At 37.8% G+C, this 19,938-nt stretch overlaps 3 protein-coding genes across 3 annotated transcripts; 1 reads left to right on the forward strand and 2 right to left on the reverse strand.

Annotated features, from left to right (window-relative positions):
• Positions 1 to 264: 264 nt before the first annotated feature.
• On the reverse strand, positions 265 to 15,965 carry LOC108037152 (protein mothers against dpp). The gene is made up of 4 exons (XM_044459866.1): positions 15,827 to 15,965; positions 2,740 to 3,170; positions 1,985 to 2,675; positions 265 to 1,680 (listed from the first exon to the last, which is right to left on the reverse strand). Exons 2-4 carry the CDS (start codon positions 3,007 to 3,009, stop codon positions 1,274 to 1,276), a joined length of 1,368 nt encoding a protein of 455 aa, XP_044315801.1. The 5' UTR covers positions 3,010 to 3,170; positions 15,827 to 15,965; the 3' UTR covers positions 265 to 1,273.
• A 432-nt stretch (positions 15,966 to 16,397) lies between these two features.
• LOC108047991 (probable tyrosyl-DNA phosphodiesterase) lies at positions 16,398 to 18,974 on the forward strand. The gene is made up of 5 exons (XM_017128437.1): positions 16,398 to 16,582; positions 16,639 to 17,185; positions 17,502 to 17,891; positions 17,946 to 18,543; positions 18,601 to 18,974. Exons 1-5 carry the CDS (start codon positions 16,507 to 16,509, stop codon positions 18,730 to 18,732), a joined length of 1,743 nt encoding a protein of 580 aa, XP_016983926.1. The 5' UTR covers positions 16,398 to 16,506; the 3' UTR covers positions 18,733 to 18,974.
• A 179-nt stretch (positions 18,975 to 19,153) lies between these two features.
• On the reverse strand, positions 19,154 to 19,918 carry LOC108047992. The gene is made up of 2 exons (XM_017128438.2): positions 19,629 to 19,918; positions 19,154 to 19,568 (listed from the first exon to the last, which is right to left on the reverse strand). Exons 1-2 carry the CDS (start codon positions 19,854 to 19,856, stop codon positions 19,275 to 19,277), a joined length of 522 nt encoding a protein of 173 aa, XP_016983927.1. The 5' UTR covers positions 19,857 to 19,918; the 3' UTR covers positions 19,154 to 19,274.
• Between the last annotated feature and the right edge of the window lie 20 nt (positions 19,919 to 19,938).

Raw genomic sequence — 19,938 nt, forward strand, 5'->3', positions numbered from 1 at the left:
ATATTTTTGTTTCTTTTTCATTCGGTTATTTGATCTCCTCTTGGGTATTTTTATATAATCATAATTAAATATTTTGCTCAACTTTAAAGGCCCGTGTTAAATATTCAACAGGCACAATTATTTCATTAGTTTTCAGATAAGGCTGTATCTTGCCCAAGCCTCTAATATACAGCCAAATGTACATATCCATATTTAGAGGATTATATATCTTAGTTAATTTTGCATAGGTCTTGCACACATCCGATAAAAAATAATAAAAACTCATAAGTCAAAAACGTTTTTTATTTCAGAATGAAGTATTTCTTATTGTTTTTTTTTAATTACCATCTACTGAATTTCGGCACACATTTTTTATTTCGAAACAAAATCAAAGGAAATCATAGAACTACGAAATTTCTAGTGTACTATTATGTTTATAAAAAATTATACAAGTATATTTATATAAAAAAAGTTATTTGCTTTTTTCATCCTCAACTAAACGTAAATATTTACTTAAGATGACAAAAGATCATTGTTTGGAAAAATTAATTGATTCAATGATAAATTTTCCACTTTGAAATTTCGCTGGTATATATTTATTATTTTTGTTTGTAGTTGTCGGTTTGTTGTATTTGTATAACTTAAAATTAGTTAAACCATAGATTTAAATCAAAAGCAAACCGCAAATGAGAAAAATAAAACATAAACTTGTGTTTCTATAAAATCATTTTAAGAAATGTATTGCAATAAGTTTTGATTCATATCCTTATGTAAATTTCTTTTTGCTTATGTATGTAAAGTTGGTAGGATTAATTAAATGTGTTTTGTTTTATATTTAAAGCAGTTTTGCAATGACACATAATTAGCACTTGAAATAGACTGAACAACAACTGTTTGCCAATGGGCATAGATCATTATTAATATAGCATGTAGATCATTGTAAATAGTTATACCATTTTGTAGTTGGTTTCTTAGCTCGCTGTTGTTTTTCATTACTCTGTTTTAGCGTTAGGAATGACATTCGCGTAGAAAATCATACGATAAACTATAAAATATAGGCAAAGGGCGGGTGTTGGAGTAGCTTGCGTACGTCTAAATTTAAATCTGCAGATGAGTTGCATAGACATCGATCTGTTTGCGCCTATCTTCGGGCACAAACCTATGCTCTCTCCGGTGTCCTGTGTTCTCTACGTCTTTTTCACACTTAGCTTTCGCTCACTCGTACTCATTTAGCTACTAGTTTTGTATTGATTTTCTTTTCGTTTCCGTTGAGGGACATTGCCTCATCTTAAGCTTAGGATACCGAACTAATTGCATTATGTGGCGAGCCCATTTGCGTGAGCACCTTGTCCAACCATTGAAGTGGCCCGTGCAGATGGATTTCGATCCAGCAGGGCGTCGAGGTCACATCCTGGCGATGGTACTCTGCCCCCCAGCCTTTCACGAACGACATCCGGATCGTGCACATCTTGGTGAGCTCATAGACGGCCTCGAATCCATTGTTGACTGACTGCGATAGCAGCTGAGCAAATTCCTGGTTGTTGAAGATTTTCAGCGAGCAGCCTGGCGGTATTTTGCATACGGTGCTCGGATGGAATCCGTGGTGGTAGTTGCAGTTGCGCGACTGCACGAAAATGGCGGAGTCGGACAGGCACTCGGCATACACCTCGCCGGTCACATAGTACAGATGGACGCCCTTGCCTGCAGGAGGAAAAAAATTAAGAAAATTAGAGGTTGTTTATAAAACTAGAGTGCAATTTTTGATTAAAACGTGGCCTACTTTTGTCTATCTACAAACTCTATTTTTATAGCTGATAAGAAGTTTTCGTATTCTAATTTAAGAGCATTTAAATTGTTATCTGAAAGAGTTATTGGCCGCTTCAAGTTCGCTTATCGAGAACCCCTATGAATGAGTTAATTTAGCTTACTATGATGCAATAACAGTTATTAAACAACAAGTTACAAATGAAATTAATATTTTGGCAGAGCTTAATTCTAAACCCACCTATATGACGGCGTGTATTCTCGATGGTGCTGTTCCTGTTCACATTGCTCAGCTGGCCCAGGCAGCAGCGGTCCGAGTTGTTGGACGGATTCGTGAATCCGTCAACGATTACAGAGTTGTTGTTGCAGTGGAACACCTCGCCCACCCGGCAGTTCAGCTCGTAGTAGGCAATCGATGCCCAGAAGGCAGGCTCTGCATAGCTGACCTGGGCTACATCACCCATCGGGGCATCCAGCAGTTGGCCACCGTCATTGGGATTGTTTGAATTCCCATCCTCCGAAGGGCTGTAGGCGGGTGGCGGTGTTCCCGCCAAACTGTCATACGGTGAATTGGGATTGGAGTTCACCGAACTCGGACTGCCCACCGATGTGTTGCTGGTGCTCAGGCTGTGCGAGTTGAAACCACTGTTCGAGTAGCTCACATTGTGCGGCATACTGGGCTCGGCCACGTGATTGAACTGGAGCATCGAGTGTCCGGGCGCGAATTCCGAGTGGCGAGGAACGAGAACTGGCGGGAGCACTGGACTCTCCACGCGCTTATAGTGGTACGGATTGATGCACACCTCCTTCTGCTTGGCGCTAAAGGGATACTGGCATAGCTCGAGGGGCTTTAGTTCGTGGTGTGACTGTAGATCGGGCCAGCGCCACACGCGGCAGTAGATCACATGTGGCAGACCCTTGCGATGTGAGACCTGAGAATGATTATAAAAATTATTATATGATTCGAAAGAAACACCTTTAAATGCAATCACCCACCTGTAATCGTCCGTCCAACGAGCGCGGAATGGTGACACACTTCGAGGGCTGACCGGGACAGGAGAGCGCTCGTTCCAGCTCTTCGATGGCGCCCTTGCGCTTCTTCAACTTCTTCACCAGACTGTCGACGGCCTTCTCCGCCCACTTTTCCTCCTCGTCGCCCTGCTTCCAGCCCAGCAGCTTCTTAACCGCCGGCGATGTGAAGGAGAATAGAGTGCCCAATGTGGACATGGCACTGCTGGTGTTTGATTCCACATCGTCGGTGTCCATTCTGCTGCCGCTGATTGCTGTTAAACTGTTGTTGTTGCTGCTGCTGCCGCAGATATTGTTGTTGTTGTTGTTAATGTGATGGCTGTTGTTGTTGTTGCTGCTGCCGTTGGTTTGGGGTGGAGTTACCCGATAACCGGTATAACTATCAGCGGGCGGATAGTCTGTAAAAAGAGTAAGTAAAAAGCATATATAATTAATAAAAACAAATAAAAGCGCATACATTCATCATCGAGCTTAGATTGCTTCAGCAACGCCCACAACAACGCATGCAAAATTTGAATGCACTGAGAGGAATAGTAAGCAAGTTTATATAAATCGATTTAATTTGAATTTAACTTTGTACCAGTGATGATTAAATATACAATAGTACAGCACTTTATAAAACCTGGTCCTTATAGTTCTATACCGTTAATTAAAGTTGATTTAAATTGTAAAACCCAAAACAGATCTCAAAACTCTCTGATTTCTTAACTGCCTTTAGAAAGATGAAGACAATTGACATTTTTTCTCCAAGTGTGAATACCCGCTTGGCCAAGTGCCCAGCAGGAATCGAAAAGGAGGAGAGGAAGGAGGGAATTGCTATGGGGCCTTTCAATGCATCATGATTTTGACTAGTGAATGAAGTCGTTGGGAGGTTCCTGTCATGAATGGGCTCCTCCCACTTTCGATGTTGGCGGCCAATTGCATGCAAATTGCCTGCAACATTTTCTCATTGAGAATTATGGCTATTATTGCCTCGGTTAATTTGTTAGCTGGCTGATTAATCGAAACTCGATTTCGTTAGAAAATTATTTTTATCTATTAAATATGGCCATTGTTGATCGCCAATCGCTGCTGACGTCATTTGTGGGACGATTATATTTATTATTATTATCTGCAATTTAAACGAAATCTGAAAAGACTTCAGGAGGCAAAGAAAATGTTATTTTTTTAATTTCCAAGAAATAATGTTGACCAAGTTCAACTTTTTAGTGACGGAAATATTTAGTGACGGAAATATTGGCCTATTCGTTAATTTTCTTTTTTTTAATATTTTTATTTATGTCGGTCAGATTTAAATCAACCGTGTATGGTTATAAATAAAAAGAATGTTTACAAAGAAAAGATAATAATTTCATTTGACGGTTCTGTGCTTGCCCTATCACTTCCTAGCAAATCGTTGTTATAAAAATCTACCATGAATCGATTTATCTAAAAGCCTTAATAGTTAATTTTCAATTTGTTGAGGAGGACAACTTTCTTGTTGTCTTATCCTTATATCATTTTTATGAGATTTTAGTCAAGATGAAAAGAATTTGAATGATTAGTTAGACCACATAATAATAATATTCATAATTTGCCCAATCCCATATAAGTTGAGCCTGACTGTATTCAACTGAGAACTGTGCTGAGTGGCGAGAATTGCATTTCATAATTAGCTGAAATGATAACCAAATGGTGTACAACTTGTCAGCACCACAAATGTGGGTCTCCCCCCGTTTTTCTCGGCCCCTGGGATTTTCCTCCCTTGCTACGTCACAGTGTCTAACGGTAAAGACAACAATTCAATTTAAATTATGACATTTCAATGTTAACAGCATTTCTGAAGAAATTCTCTCCGGTGGCAAGTACTTCAGTTGTCTGCCTTAGTTTGTGTGTTAAATTCAATCTCGTTTTTTCCTCGAGGTGTCAAAAAATGTTTAATTAAATTTAAAAGTGACAAAATCTAATTGAATGAAAATTTGTAGTAGCAATTAATTTGTGCAAGCTGAAGCACTAAAATCGCAAATATCGCACAAACTAGCCACACAAGGCGAACCACCAACCTCCCCTTTTGGCACCAGTCAGGTAAATCCAATTTCAAAAGCAATTAAATGCCGACGATAAATCAACAAGTGCAACACTTGGACAACAAGAAAACACCTCTCCATTGGGCCGACAGACCAACTGGCGCATTTTTCTGGCCAAATTAGCCGTTGCGTGAATTAATTTCGATTTTCTCGCTCAACTCAGGCCTAATACTTTGGGGCGTTGCCCGAGTTTTTATACTTTTTTGCACCATTGACAATTTTATGTTGTCGCCGATGGAAGGAGGCGTGGTCGAAGGGGGGCAGTGGATCGGGGAGCCCACTTTTTTAATTGCCCAAAGTCACCCAGAGCCTAAGGCGCTAAACATGGCCTTTGGTGATATACAAAAAATACTCTAACAAAGCGAATACAAAATTGCAAGTCGGGAGAAGTTAATCAAATCATCTTATATTTTTCAATTACCCAATGACTATATTATTTAAAATCTCAGGGTCAACAATATGAACTGAAGAAATTTATATTTATACCTTTAATCATTCTAGAAGATATAGAAGATACATGTCCATTTTAACATTGAGTTTAGGGAGCAAAAAATTTAGTTGAATATTAATTTATCTGATGGCCCTCTTCAAAAATAAGAATTATGTGCAAGCAATCATTTTTTTTGTTATCAAAACTACATTTTCATTTAACATAATCTCAAAATCAAACATACATTTTTGAGAGTATTTTATATCCCAGGTAAAAGGACTGTTTTTCCTATTTGGATCTAAAGATATCACATCACTCTTGTGTTGGCAGGGTGTCCGGTCAGAGTTATCAAGAGGGATACGGGTGATAGAGAACTGCTAAAAGTGGGTAGTGTGGAAATCTATGTATTTGTCCAGCTGACGGGTGTCGTGTGTTTTTAGGTGGCAATCGTAGTTTGTGGATTGGCCTGTCTTGTGGAATTCGATTGATTGTGGGGTAAGCATACAAATTTCGACAATGCCCCCGGCTTGTTTGTGCAAAGCTTTGAAATACGGTTGATTGCAGGTGGGTTTTGGGTTTGGATTATCGGGGGGGAAAAACTCAACTATACCTTTTCAGGAATTAAAATAAATTGGTTATTTGCATGGATTTAACAATAACTTCAATAGATTGGCGATTTAACAATGACTGTGGACTCAAAATATTTGTGAAACTTAAATAGGAATCATTCGATATCATCAACAAAACAATTTATGATTATTTGTTGGTGCTGTAAATGCAATGGAAAATTAGTTATTCGTTCAAAGTATTGTAGTGATTTATGTACATATTTCATATAATATAAAGTTTTATAAAACTTTTATGATATTTTAAAAAATGTTGGCTTTAAGAATTCTAAATAAAATTTATTGTGAACATATGATCCGTTGTCATAAGGTTTTTCCACGCATGGACATTTCCAAAATCAATAAATGGTCTATAATCGTAATTCGCAATTACATATTACGGTAGCTCAGATCACGTATTCACCTCACTTAGCAGGCCTTTTTGTTGTAATTTGCCCCACCCAAAACTGGCAGTCTTCTTTCTTATTTAAAAAAAATCCACACTTAGCAGAAAATAATCGTAAATGGTCAGTAACAATATAAATCATTTTAAGTTTTTCTTTTAAAGTAATACTTTTTGATGTGAATTTATAATATTATTTCCTTTAAATCAGGTTAATTTATGATCACACAAGATATAAAAGGTTTAATTGGATCTAACACTTTTAAATACAAAGCATAAAATCTGAGCAAGATATGGATTCATTTTTAAGCAATACTGATAGCAATTGCAAGATTGAAAGTTACAAGAATTATGTTATGGTCAAGTTAAAATTCAAATTTGAGGTATTTAAAACTAATATAACTATATAAAACGCCAACGTGTAGTATTTTCTGTGCAGTGCAGCAATAAACCGGGATCCACCGATCATAACTCAAATTGAAGAACAGAGAACCGAGGACTTTGAGGGACTTTTATGGCAGGCACGCATTCGCGCATGCGTATCATATAATTCCAATCGATAATCAATCATAAATGCGGCAGTGACAATAAGGAGTAAATCATGGGAGCCAGGTAAAAATAAAGGTGGATGGGAAAATGATGGAAGCACAGAAGCAGTGCCACTACTTCCGTTGCCATTGAAAGCAGGCAAAAAGTGTAGTAGTAAAAGGTACGAGTATCAGAATTGAGAGGATAGAGAGAAATAGGGACTTGGACCCATGTTTAAAAATAAACAAACAATGCACACACAAAAACAGAGATAAAGAACGAAATGGGCGGCCAGGCCAGCAGCAAAAGTTTCGATTTGAGGAAAACTCAAAAATCGAGCAGGGGAGAGAAAATAAAGGCAAGCGCAACTAAGGCGAAACAAACGTACACATGTTGAGATTGCAGATATTATTTTATTTATTTTTATTGCACGCACACACACACGCACTGGCGCGACACCGATGCACAAATCAAAATCAGCATCAAAATGTTATTCGTATGCAAATGCGACCCTCCACGACGATCGACTTTATTTCTGCAGTCACATTTCCGATTCTTAATTCAATTGTTATCTTTTCATTTGCCAGCCGCGATTTGGAATGCGCTTCAATAATAATAACTTAATTTATTGAAGCTGTTTGCCATATTAATTCTTTTTGCGGCAAATTACGCAAAATCCCCAGAGAAAGAGGAGGGCGAACTTAAGGAGCGAGCGCGAAATCAACTGCACGACACGACCGATCGACAACGAATGCCGAACGGGTTGCAAAGAAAACTGAATCCACCGAGTGTTGACTGACTGACTGACGAACTGACTGAATAGGTGATTGAGGAACTGACTGACTGACGAACTGAACGGAGCCCAACTGCGCCTGTATTTCGTATCTGTGTGAATTCAACCAGGGATGCCAAAAAGTGGGGCAGTCTTAAAGGAACTATCAGATAAATTAAAAATTAAGAGACACCAAAATATTATGAATTTATTGTTTTTTTTTAAAGATGTTAGATTTTCCAATGCACAATCAAAACTTTTAGCCAGTATTCTGTATAAAGATTATCCTACCAATATTGCCTATTTTCTAAAAAATATTCTCTTAATAACTTAAAAAAACATAAAAAGTATCTACGTAAAAGTATCTTGTATCTCTTTATAGTTGTTCGAGTCACAATATATGACTCTGAAACCTTTTTTATGTTTATGTAAATAAAATATTAAAGATTTTTGCAAATTAAGCTTAATTTAATGATCTATAATAATAATATTAACAAAATATTTAACAATTTGGAAAGTCATTCTAAGAGTTTTCCTCCTTTATCGGATACTATTCCGTAGCCCTGATTTTTAATGACCGCTGAGTGACGTATTCGTGTTGTTGTGTTTGTAATTGAGTGTACATGTGTGTGTGCAGGCGGCCAAGTGCACACCACTACTGAAGCATTAAGTTTTGTTTTAAACAAATCAAATGCCCTATCTGCAGTTGGGGCGCCTGCACGTGAATGCAAACGTGTTTGTGTGATGCAGTTCACACAGCAAGAAAACTATAAGCAGAATGCTCGTTTTCGAGTTAAGAATTGCTTTAAAGGATCCAAGATTACAACTAAACAATAAATTAATTAAAGTAAAAATGTATTTATCATATCAGAGCCATACATAACATTTAAAGGCTAAAAGTTTTTTTTCCTGTGCATGGCCTTTGGTGGTGGAGGTGGCGACAACCCACAATCACAATCAAACTGTAAACACCCCACAGCAACCACAACAAGTGAACGTAGGAAAAGATGGGGAAAATGTGTTGGGGACTGTGAAGGGAGGCGATAAAAAGCAGGCAGCGTTAACGAATTTTTTCGTGCGTGGGACCAAAAGAAATCGAACTCGAAATTCAATGGAGCCCTCCTATTGCAGGGTGTTTAAGAAGATACAAAAATAACTGAGAACAAAACGAATTTCTCTTCGCGAAGAGGATGATGGGCGTGCTAAAAATTCGAGTTGCAAAATCAACCAGGAAACCTACGATCATAAAAATAGGAAGGATTTACAAATTAAAAATGAAGCGTTTTCCAAAATTTTGAATAAAGTTATTTTCATTGACATTTCAAAAAGGTTTTTGTCTTTCCTATTTGTGTTTTATATAAATAGTGAGATTAAAATGGTTTTATGCTTTAAATAAAATACGGCTTTAATAAACCAACATCTTTCAAAAATTGCCTTTTTGATATTAAGGAAAATGAAATCCACGAACCTAATAGTCTGACCCGAACTGTAAATATGCTTAGAATAGTATGTTTATATGCGAACGCTCCTGGCATTGTTTTCTATTGCGTGTTAAACACTACTAAATGCGATTTTATTGCCAACATGGGTAACATTACAGTCGTCGTTAAAATCGAAAATAGTAGCGAAAAGCGCTCCCCTTGCAGACAGAGGCAAAAAATCGACAAAAAATAGCAAAAAACCCTCCACACACCATAATTATGTAGTCCGGCTGAAACAATAAAAATGTATGCTCGCAAATTGCACAAACAAACACGGGCCACGTTCACGAGCCAAAGTGCAAGAGTTAAGGGGAAAAATGCGCAGGCACAGGAGAAAATCCTTTTTTAAGTAAATTAACTCAATTCTAATTGCAAATGATTGCCGCGATAATTGTAGAGGGGCACGAAGAGGCTTTGTCATGAGTAATTGAGCTGTCAACACGGAGACACCACCGCTCAACTGGAAAACAAAGTCAGTGGTGGGTGGTCCAGTCGTTTTTATAGTTACATTTCCCACTTGCACTTTCGGCCAACTTCTCTTTTCCAACCATATTCATTATATCTTAACTTGTTTTCTATTTTGACACTTTTTAAAATAATATTTGAGGTCATAGCCAAAAATGATAGTATTAATTATTCGCAAAAAAGTTATTATCTATATAAGAGATTCAATTTTAAAAAAATTTTCAGTTATCCACTCAACAAAATATTAATATATATTAATATACATATTTAAATATTAAGAAAAAATTTCAAACATAAAATATACCTTGTTGGCACTTCTCCCCTTTCTTTTGTTCAACTAAAAAGTGTACAGAAAATGGCAGACCTCCTTATAGAAGTTGACAAATTTTGATGCCAACTCGCAAGCCAATTAAACCCAGGGCAAAGTAATCGCTAAACATGTGACAAAAGTAAACTACCAGAAGCGACGATCTTCAACTTTGTGTAGATGGTTGCTCCTGTGGCCCAGTGTTGTTGTGTTTCCCTAGTGTTGTTGTCGTCTCACCGTCACTGCCGACGCCTCTACATGCAACAATTGTTGCGTGTTCAACTGCCAATCAATGCAATGACTGCCGGACCACAGCAGCGGTAGGAGAAGTGGCAGGACTCAGGAACCACACACAATTACTGTCAAAATAGTAGTATTTATTTGGAAAAAAGTTAAGCAATTCACTGATTTGATCAATTTTCTTTGTAGGAAAAGTCGAAATATATATATATACACATTTTCATTTATCATGCTTATATGTATCTGGAGTTTTATAATAAATAATAATATTTAATTATAAGAAGCAGGTTCGAAAAAATATTAATTTATGGTAATCTTGGTTAAAAGTTTATCCCGTACTACCTATTATAGTGTTTATAATTACTTGCAATATCTGGATAATAAATTGGTATTTAAATCCAATTGTTGATAGGGAAGGTCGGCTGTCCAACTTTCTTGACCTCGTCTGTAGCCGAGAACATCAGCTAGAGTGCAACATGCATCGGAGCAAGAGCAGTAGCCACTGCAAGCAGCAGTAAGTTCGTCATCGTCATCGGCATCCACGATTCGTTCGGTTCGCTTAAATAGCCATAAATATGTGGAGTATGCGCCACAGTTCCCGAGATTGCCCCCCTTAACCCCCCAACGCCCCGCCGGCCGCTTAACCCTTCCGCCTGTCCTGCGGGTTAAACGTGCTGCTGCTGTGTGGCGCCTAATGCGTTTCTTTTACAAAACGTAAAAGAATTCTTAGAAAAGCGTCGCCGCGCGAGTAAGCGAAAAAAAGGAGTATGGAGCGGAGAAGTGCACAATCGAGTGGATTAAATGGCACAAACATGGCTAATTACATGTATTTAACACGCACAGGGCAGTCTGTACTTAAAAGTTGGCAATGCGACACAAACAATGACAAGTACCACAATTATGGTCAAAAGCTCGAAAGCGATACACTGTCACTAGATACAAGCCATCAGAAGAGGCTACGGCAAAACAAAAGACAAGCAATTAAAACAAAGAATAAGAGGGTAAAAACTAATTTGATGATCCTAAGTTTACTACGAATAATGTGTTAAGATTAATCGCTACTTGCAACCAACGATATATTAAACGATGTCATATATTTACTAGGAATAGTTTTTTAAAAGTTTTTACTCAGATCCTTCATTAATTAATTTAGTGCTACTGAATCTCAATTGTAATATCCATCGTTTTTTGGAATAAGGAACAGATAAAATAACCATATTTTTCAAAAAAAATAATAAAAAAACTAAAAAAATGTTGTACATAATGGAATATTGAAACCGAAGTATCAACGTGTTTATATGCTGCAATTTACCTATGCTTTGATGGATATCTACACCATTAAAATAGGAGCGGCTGCGAATGGTTTCTATACCCATCCAATCCCACCCCACCTCAGGACACCGACAAACTCCGCCTTGTCAATGCAAAAATTTATTAGATTTTAAATGCAATAATTATTAGCATTATATGGGCAATGAAGCGCCGATCGAGGACAACGGTGGAATGTTCAATCAGTCTTGGCCATTTCACTGTGTGTGGCTAAGACACCGAACACTTAGTATTCAAGTTAACCAACGACGATCGCCAGTAGCTGCCAAACTGTAAACTTTAGTTACGGGCTAATTTCATTCAAGACGAGCTCGTTTTGTGTGGGTGTTGGCTCACCGCCTGTTGCATGACTTCTCCGCCTTCCGAACCCCACTTTAACCCCCTCTGAAACCCCCTCAACCCATTCACATTCCCATTTTCCTAGTCGCCGGCACTGACAGTTCAGCGACAGAGATTTATGCGCTGTAATTTCCCACTTTATTACAGTTTAAAGTTGCGTTTTCATAAGTTTTGGCGCAGTTTGTCTCTTTTAGCTGCCATTTGCTTCAATTTCGCGCACTCAATGTGGCACTTTTACGTGCTATGAGATAATCAAGCGAACGGATTTATTTTATTAAGATGTGTTTAAAGGGTCTCGCACTTTTCAATTAGGTTTACATTTTATTTGCCGATCTACCAATGGTTTTTTATAAAATATGTTCTTTATAAATTTAATTATTGCCCTTCTTAACAAAGAGTATATTTTACTTCGAGTTTAAACCGAAGGCAACTCAATTTGATCTTTGATTTAAAAGCCAAAGTTTCGGGTTTCGGAGCCAAAGCCGTTGATAAGAATCTGCTCCCAAGCACTTCTTAATAAAGTTGTTGTCGGTATTATGACAATGAAAGAGAAAATCCTATTGCGCCAGGGTCTAAAAATAAGTTCAAATTCGTGTTGACAATTTTTTTTTTCGCTTGGCTTTGTTGTGTTTTGTTTGTCGTTTTATTACCATTGCGCGGACGGATTATCGCGACAAGAAGATCAAGAGCAGGAGGACCAAGGGGGTTTTGGCGGATGGGGAACAAAAATATTTATATGGATATCAAAAAATAACAAGAAGGGGCCGCCCACTGACACTGACTCAGAAAAAAAGGCGAAATACTGTAAACTGAAAAGCGTAAATCACGCTTTCGATAGATCTAAAATTAGTTTCCTGCGATAAGAAGTTGCCAGATTGTTACAGCGCGTTTCGTTGGTGTAAGACATTTGTATTTTACCTTAAAAATCAATAATTTATTAACGAACAACCAACATGTTTTAAGTTTTTGAAAAGTTTTTGAGCTATTAGACTACTGAAAAAAGGAAAAAAGCCAATATTCCAAATACAATCATGTTCTAAAAACGAAATATTACTTTTATATACTAAACAATTTTTGTAGTTCTATATTTTGTAGATAATCAAACGTTTACAACTTCACAAAGTCATTAAAGTTGTCTTGCCATATAATTTTGTTCCGCAATTTATTGTCAGGCTCTAACATAAAGGGGAATGGGAAATGTAATGGCTTGATCACTTTTGATTTTGGCTTTTATTATTTTTTTGAGTTACTGACATGAAAATTTGCATGTTGCTAGTTGCCCAAACTGCGCATAAATCCAATTAATAACATAATTATTTGGCAAGCAAAACGCAGCAGATTGTGAGACAAACCATACGAAGCTCATTTCAAGAGGCCGCCGTTAAATTTTCGTCTGCGTTTGCCACTTTTTGCGGTGCGTAGGCTGAGCCACCGAACCACCAGTTACTTGGACAAACCACCACCGCCGTATGCAAATTGCCCATATGCATTTCAGATTTTTTTTTTTTTTACCTTTTTTATGCTTAAATTGAAATATTGACTTTGCGCACTTAATTTTCGGGCTGGCAAATTTGAATTGCCAATCATAAAAAAGAGACGAGGGGTGCAAAGTTGAAGGTAAATTTCTTGCTAAACAATATGCAACATAAATTAGAATAGCAGTTAAAACAAAAAGGCAAAACCTACTGCCTTTGTGGGTGGGGTTCTCCAATGTGTGGGTGCGATGCAGCAAGAAACTTTGGATCGGGGGCGTTACTTCAGACTAACCATAAGTTTTATTGGGAACTTCTTGCGGCGTTTCTCAAAATGATTTGTGGTCTAGCCGCGGGAATTAACACCGCAGCTAAAATCGGAATGAAAAACCCCAACGCAGATTACGAATGCTAGTCACAAATCAGATTAGCCGGGAAGTTCACAAGTGATTTAGCTTGTAGGAGATTTTAGCTGGTATCAATTAATCAAAAGCTTGTTAAATATAAAAATAATTCAAAGGCAATTGACTGAAAAGTTATTTCTCGAATGACTTGTTAGAAATATAATGACGCAGACCCTTTAGAATTAGTAAAAACTTTGGCTAGTAAAAACATTTCAAGAATACAATTTTAAACACAAAGACTATTTCTTTTGGTCAGTGCTCACTGTATCAAATCACCGAAGCAAACCGCAGAAATGAAATAAAACAAAAAACCCAAGAGAACCCAGATCGGAACCACTAGAAAAATCAAACCCAACCACCCACATGTCGAGCGGTTCGCCAAGTGGAATCGAGTGCACACTTCGCAAATCTCCTCGTCTTGTGTCGCGCTTCGCTTCAGTTACCTTCGACAAAGGAAAATCTGCTGCTGCAAGTGCAGTGCTGCCAGTTTGGCTTTCCACCCACTAAATTGAGCCTTTTTCGACGTTCTATAGGGAAATTATCTTAGAACTAAAACAAAACTGCACTAGAAACAATTATTTATTATGTCCAATAAGATGAATAAATTCGAATTTTACAATGTGTAAGAAATATTTCCCAGTTAATTTAAAGTATTCTATCGATGGTTTAAAAGTTCCTTAACATGAATATGTATTTATCATACTTGTATTTACCCTTTAAAGACGTTGCCAGCTTATATAGATTTCTGTGCTATAATCGAATACCATTTTAAAGACAGAATATTACGTTCGTGTTCTGATAAAAAAAAATTTAGACCTGGTATATGTACATATGTAAGGCATTTTTAAGAAAATTTTTAAAGTCTAGTTTTGTATTTATATTTTGTTATTGTGGTAGCTAAAATCGAATGGTAAAAAAAATGTCAACACTGCCTCAGCTAACTGCAATATTACCCACTGCAATTGCAATATTAATTGCGCACGGCCCCTGCGATTTTCCCTCACCCGCTGCTTTTTTCTCTCTCGCTGCCTCTGCTGCTGATAACAAATAAAGATGCGCATCAAAAACAGCGAAGCGTAGATAAGCACACAAAAATACACATATCTAAAACTTAATTTTTGTGAAAAGGTATTTAAAATTTTTTTGAGAAAAGTATAAACAAAAGTATACTTTTCTAATAGAGTTCGGTAAACTAAATCCGAATCTGGCCACAAAAATTTGCAAACACGTCAACGATTTAAAAAAAAGTTGCACTTTGTTGGAAAAGGAAAAATGCCATACAAATGTTATTTAAAGAAATGATAAGTTTAGTAAATGTAAATTACTGGTAAAGAATTACTTCTAAAGTGGAACTGATTAATTAGAATGAACTTATTATTCTATTGGGATTGCATAGGATTAAATACAAGTTTTTTAAATCTAAAATAATATGACCTTTGGTTCGTGGATAACTTGAAATTGTTATTTACTTATTACCAACAATTGAATCACCCCTCTTGTTTCTATTGGAGCTCCGCATCTCTGGCGGCAAAGTTTCTGATAAGATTCACCCAGAGAGGTGCTGTTTATTATTTACCGTTTGAAAGCCGGAGAGAAGAGAGCAAAATTATCAAATGAAGCCCAATAGCTGAGTCATAAAGGTAGGAATAAAGAGAGCAAAGTTCCCCCTCTAATTCGATTAATCACCGAAATGTGCAGCGCATATTTTGATTGTTTTCTTTTTTTTTGTTATGGTGCACTTGAAATTGGTGATTCCGCACCTGTGCTGCTGCCAGAGATGCCGACTGAGGCAGAGGTTCTAGTGAAAATGAAAACAAATTTTCAAACAAGAACTTCAAGTATTTTCAAAACATAATAAAAATATAATTTTATTGTGCGTATTTATAAGTGATGCTACTTTTCTCCCCACTTTTTTTTTGTTAAATTAATGGCGCGCACACACTTATACATACACAATGCATACAACACACAAACATATTGCAGCATATTCTTATAAGAATAAAACGGTGATCGTCCCTGCAAAGAACAACAACAACAGCTTTTTCTTTTTGCCCCACCGACACAACAACAACAAGCGAAGTATAAGAAGAAGCACCAGCATAGCACAAATACAGGCAAACGTTTTTCTCCCCTCTTTCAACCGAACGTAATTGCACTTAAAAACTGATTTTCTTTTGCGAAAAATAGTTGAAAACTCGCTGGTTACTACTCACGCGTATATTTGAGCACTTTGTGCTGGATTATTTGGACATTTTTAATGCTTTTCGACGCCGCAAGTGTGCGTAAATTGTTTTTCAAAATTGTTTATCACGAAATGCACACACAACACACAGCGACATTGAGTTCAGTGTGGCCATTGGTGTAAAAATATACCAAGTCCCCCCCAAATATACCAAAACTAGAGATGGGACACCGCACGACTATCCATAAAAGGCGACATAGGAAACTATCTAATTTTAAATAGCTTTAGACAAAATTTATTCAAGAGATAATCTTCGATAATCTTTTTAACGCACTTCTTATAACCTTTAGTCCCAAATATAATAACTTAATCATGAAAAATTCTGGTTTAATCCCTATTACACTTACTTATTGTTGTGGTTGGTGTCAAAACAATTTGTTGTCAATGATTGAAATGAGAATGATTGTACATTTTAGAAGACTACTTTAACTATACCATTAATATTTATTTGTTTTTAATTCAAGATATAACGGATAATAATAACATTTTGTTGACGTATTAATTGCCGATATGTTTGCAATCGATAAATTGCCATCGCCAGCTGAGCGCGCTTTGTTTTTGGCAGAGCAGAGCATTTGCGAAATTCTTTTTGGGTGAATTATTTTTTTGTACTTCCAGTGAGTTCTCCCAAAAATTAAGATAATTAACAATATGAAGGAGTGTCCATATGGCGAGAAGTGTTATAGGAAGAATCCCATTCATTTCGGCGAGTTTTCCCATGCACATTGTGAGTTAAGCCAAAGTATGAGCCTTAAAATCATATTAATACGGATTATTTCTAAGTGGATACCATCTATGAGAAGGGAAATGGCTCAGGGGATTACGATATACCAGCCAAATACTCCACTGAAATGATTCAAACCCAATTAAAGTTGCTGGAGAAGCTGTTTCCCAAGTCAGGAGCTAAAAAGGAGAAAGAAGCAAATGTTTCTGGTTCGAAACCACCAGTACCTGCTTCGACAAGCAGTGGATCTTCTACTTCTGGATCTTCGAATTCCAATCCAAGTGGCTCCTCAAACTCCCGACCAGCTGCTCCCATCGACACCTCCAATTTGGCCAAAAAACAGAAGCTGAATGCGAAGAACATAAGGGATTACATTCCTGTGGTTCTGGAAAAGGGGGGGATGGCCAAAAAACTGGAGCGCGCTGCTCCCTATAACATGTTCCTCACGGCGATTACGGATTCGAAACCCACCCACTCGGAACCCCTAAGCATAACCCTACAGGAAATCCTCGACGAGAGTCTGGGCGACATCGAGAGCACCGTGCAGATCAACTTTATGGTGGACATTGGATGGCTCCTGGGGCATTACTATTTTGCCGGGATACTGTAAGTAAACGAACTAAAGTATTTGATTTATTGGGTACTATAGATGTCTATGAAAAAAATCGTTCATTATATTAGTTAAAATAAGATCATTAGATAAATTGATTGGCAATTGATTGCTTGCAAACATATTCTTGAGTAACTAAATATTTGCTATTATTCCTAGGTTATTTATTCAAAGTTGCTGAAAACTATATTTTCATTTTTCCATTCGAAAACATAACTATAAATTATGTATTTCTCTACTTTTTACTTGTTCTTTGTAGTAGATCCATTTCAAGTACTTGTTTGCTCTAAAATACTAGTCGTCAAATTACAGGGACAAACCACTTCTGGTTCTCTATGGCGACGAATCGCCGGAGCTGCTAAGCATTAGTAAATTAAAGCCGCAGGTTACGGCCATACATGTAAGGATGCCCACGCCCTTTGCCACTTCGCACACCAAAATGATGTTCCTGGGCTACAGCGATGGTTCTATGCGAGTGGTCATCTCCACGGCCAATCTGTACGAGGACGACTGGCACAATCGCACGCAGGGCTTGTGGATAAGTCCGAAGCTTCCTGCTTTGCCGGAGGATGCGGATACGGGAGCCGGCGAAAGCCAGACGGGATTCAAACAAGATCTAATGCTATATTTGGTGGAGTACAAGATCAGTCAGTTGCAGCCGTGGATTGCGAGGATCCGAAAGAGTGACTTCAGCGCCATAAAGTAGGATATATCCAAGCCATTCTTGATCAATCCTATTAACTAATCCTTCTATAGCGTATTCTTTTTGGGCTCTGTGCCGGGAGGTCATCGCGAGAGCTCCGTGAGGGGACATCCGTGGGGTCACGCCCGCTTAGGCTCCTTACTGTCCAAACACGCGGCTCCCATCGAAGATCGTATACCTGTGATCTGTCAGAGCTCGAGTATTGGAAGCTTAGGTGCTAATGTACAGGCCTGGATACAGCAGGATTTCGTCAATAGCCTGAAGAAGGATTCCTCACCTGCGGGAAAACTCCGCCAGATGCCGGTTTTCAAAATGATTTATCCCAGTTTCGGCAACGTCTCGGGTAGTCATGATGGAATGTTGGGTGGCGGATGTCTGCCCTATGGGAAAAACACTAATGATAAACAGCCCTGGCTAAAAGAGCACCTGCAGCAATGGAAGTCAAGCGATCGCTATCGATCTCGTGCCATGCCGCACATCAAAAGCTATACGCGCTATAACCTGGAGAATCAGTCTGTATATTGGTTCGTTCTTACCTCTGCGAATCTTTCAAAAGCAGCTTGGGGCTGCTTCAATAAGAACTCCAATATTCAACCGTGTCTTAGAATCGCCAACTATGAAGTTGGTGTCCTCTTCCTGCCCAGATTTGTGGTAAGTTTAGCGATTGCTCAATGAAAATGTATGATAATTGTTATCTATATATTTCAGACTGGTGAAGACACTTTTCCTTTGGGCAATAATCGCGATGGTGTACCCGCTTTTCCACTGCCCTACGATGTTCCATTAACGCCCTATGCTCCAGATGACAAGCCCTTCCTGATGGATTATCTACAGGGATAAAATTTACATGGCTGCTGTTTAGATGGGCAGTTTGTATCTTTTAATTTGAATATTTTGTGTGGTTCCATGAAAATAGTTGTTCCTCTGGTATTTTACTCACTGCTTATTGTATTTGTGTTACTCATTTTATGAGTTTTGGGCATTAACCTGAGTTCATGTTTATTTATTTATATAATTTTTTGAATTTGGCATTAAGGAAAATCAAAAATAAATTCGGCGGCATAAAAGCCCTAATAAGCTTATTATTTGTTTAGTTCAATTTGACCTACTGCCACAAAGAAGAGGCAGTTCATTTGTACATGTATTTTAAATGTATTTTAGCCTGGCCTGTATGGTTGGCCTGGCTTTCGACCTGCTTTTGGTTTCAGTCTACTTTCTTTGGGATGTTTAAGTATTTGTCCAATCCCTAAGCCATATATCATCATTCGGATTTGGTTAAAGCATGACAGATTTCCATTTCTAGTCATATTCCAGGCGCCGAAATCTGCATTCCGTTTGTACTTTATCTCCGGTAAACTCTAGTGCTCGTAATACCATTGATTTTACTCAGCTTTTACTACCGAAAAGTAATTCGCAAAGAACTCAGCAACATTCATGGGATCCATGTTGGTTCCCTCGGGTTTTGCCAGAGTTAATTTTGGATGTCGGACTTTAAAGTTACGAAACCATTCCAATCCCGCCATTTCGTCACGTTGCCAAGAAATTGGACAGACGACATTAATGTGTTTAACATATTGATAAGCTAGAGATCGGGTCTGTTTCGAAGTTAATCCAAAGTAGTCATTGGCTACATAAAGAAAGTGTTCCAAAACTGTTTCCTGCTCTTGGGTAAATACCTATAAAAGTCGTAAAGAAATATAAGTATTGGAATCCTAGAATATAGCTTTAAACCCTACTGTTTTGTATCCTATTGGCGCTATCTCCACATCGTTAATGTCAACCTCTGTTTCCGGATCGTCTGGTATTATCGTTTCATTATTTCGGCGATGGAGCAGTAGTGTACTTCGTGGTATTCCGAATATATTGGATGCCGCTCTTAGGGAAATTCCCGATTTCATTGCTGCCACTGCTCCACGAAGAATAGCGGGATCTCTTTTGGGGGTTTTCCTCTTATAATTTCGCATATTCGATTTGTGTTCTAAAATTAACAAAATACAATATAGTGGTGAAAGCTTTTTGCGATAGTCAAACGATATGCCGAACAAA

Source organism: Drosophila rhopaloa, unplaced genomic scaffold (genome assembly GCF_018152115.1).
Source record: "Drosophila rhopaloa isolate 14029-0021.01 unplaced genomic scaffold, ASM1815211v1 contig_2, whole genome shotgun sequence".
Classification (NCBI taxonomy): Eukaryota; Metazoa; Arthropoda; class Insecta; order Diptera; family Drosophilidae; genus Drosophila; species Drosophila rhopaloa.

What these genes read in the sequence shown, in the direction of transcription:
- LOC108037152 (XM_044459866.1), bottom strand. Translation starts at nt 3,009, where the DNA reads ATGGACACCGACGATGTGGAATCAAACACCAGCAGTGCCATGTCCACA. An exon ending in CGTTGGACGGACGATTACAG is followed by an intron (nt 2,676 to 2,739) that starts GTGGGTGATTGC and finishes AATCATTCTCAG; the next exon opens with GTCTCACATCGCAAGGGTCT. An exon ending in GAATACACGCCGTCATATAG is followed by an intron (nt 1,681 to 1,984) that starts GTGGGTTTAGAA and finishes TTCCTCCTGCAG; the next exon opens with GCAAGGGCGTCCATCTGTAC.
- LOC108047991 (XM_017128437.1), top strand. Translation starts at nt 16,507, where the DNA reads ATGAAGGAGTGTCCATATGGCGAGAAGTGTTATAGGAAGAATCCCATT. An exon ending in CGAGTTTTCCCATGCACATT is followed by an intron (nt 16,583 to 16,638) that starts GTGAGTTAAGCC and finishes ATTATTTCTAAG; the next exon opens with TGGATACCATCTATGAGAAG. An exon ending in AGTGACTTCAGCGCCATAAA is followed by an intron (nt 17,892 to 17,945) that starts GTAGGATATATC and finishes ATCCTTCTATAG; the next exon opens with CGTATTCTTTTTGGGCTCTG.
- LOC108047992 (XM_017128438.2), bottom strand. Translation starts at nt 19,856, where the DNA reads ATGCGAAATTATAAGAGGAAAACCCCCAAAAGAGATCCCGCTATTCTT. An exon ending in CGCCAATAGGATACAAAACA is followed by an intron (nt 19,569 to 19,628) that starts GTAGGGTTTAAA and finishes CGACTTTTATAG; the next exon opens with GTATTTACCCAAGAGCAGGA.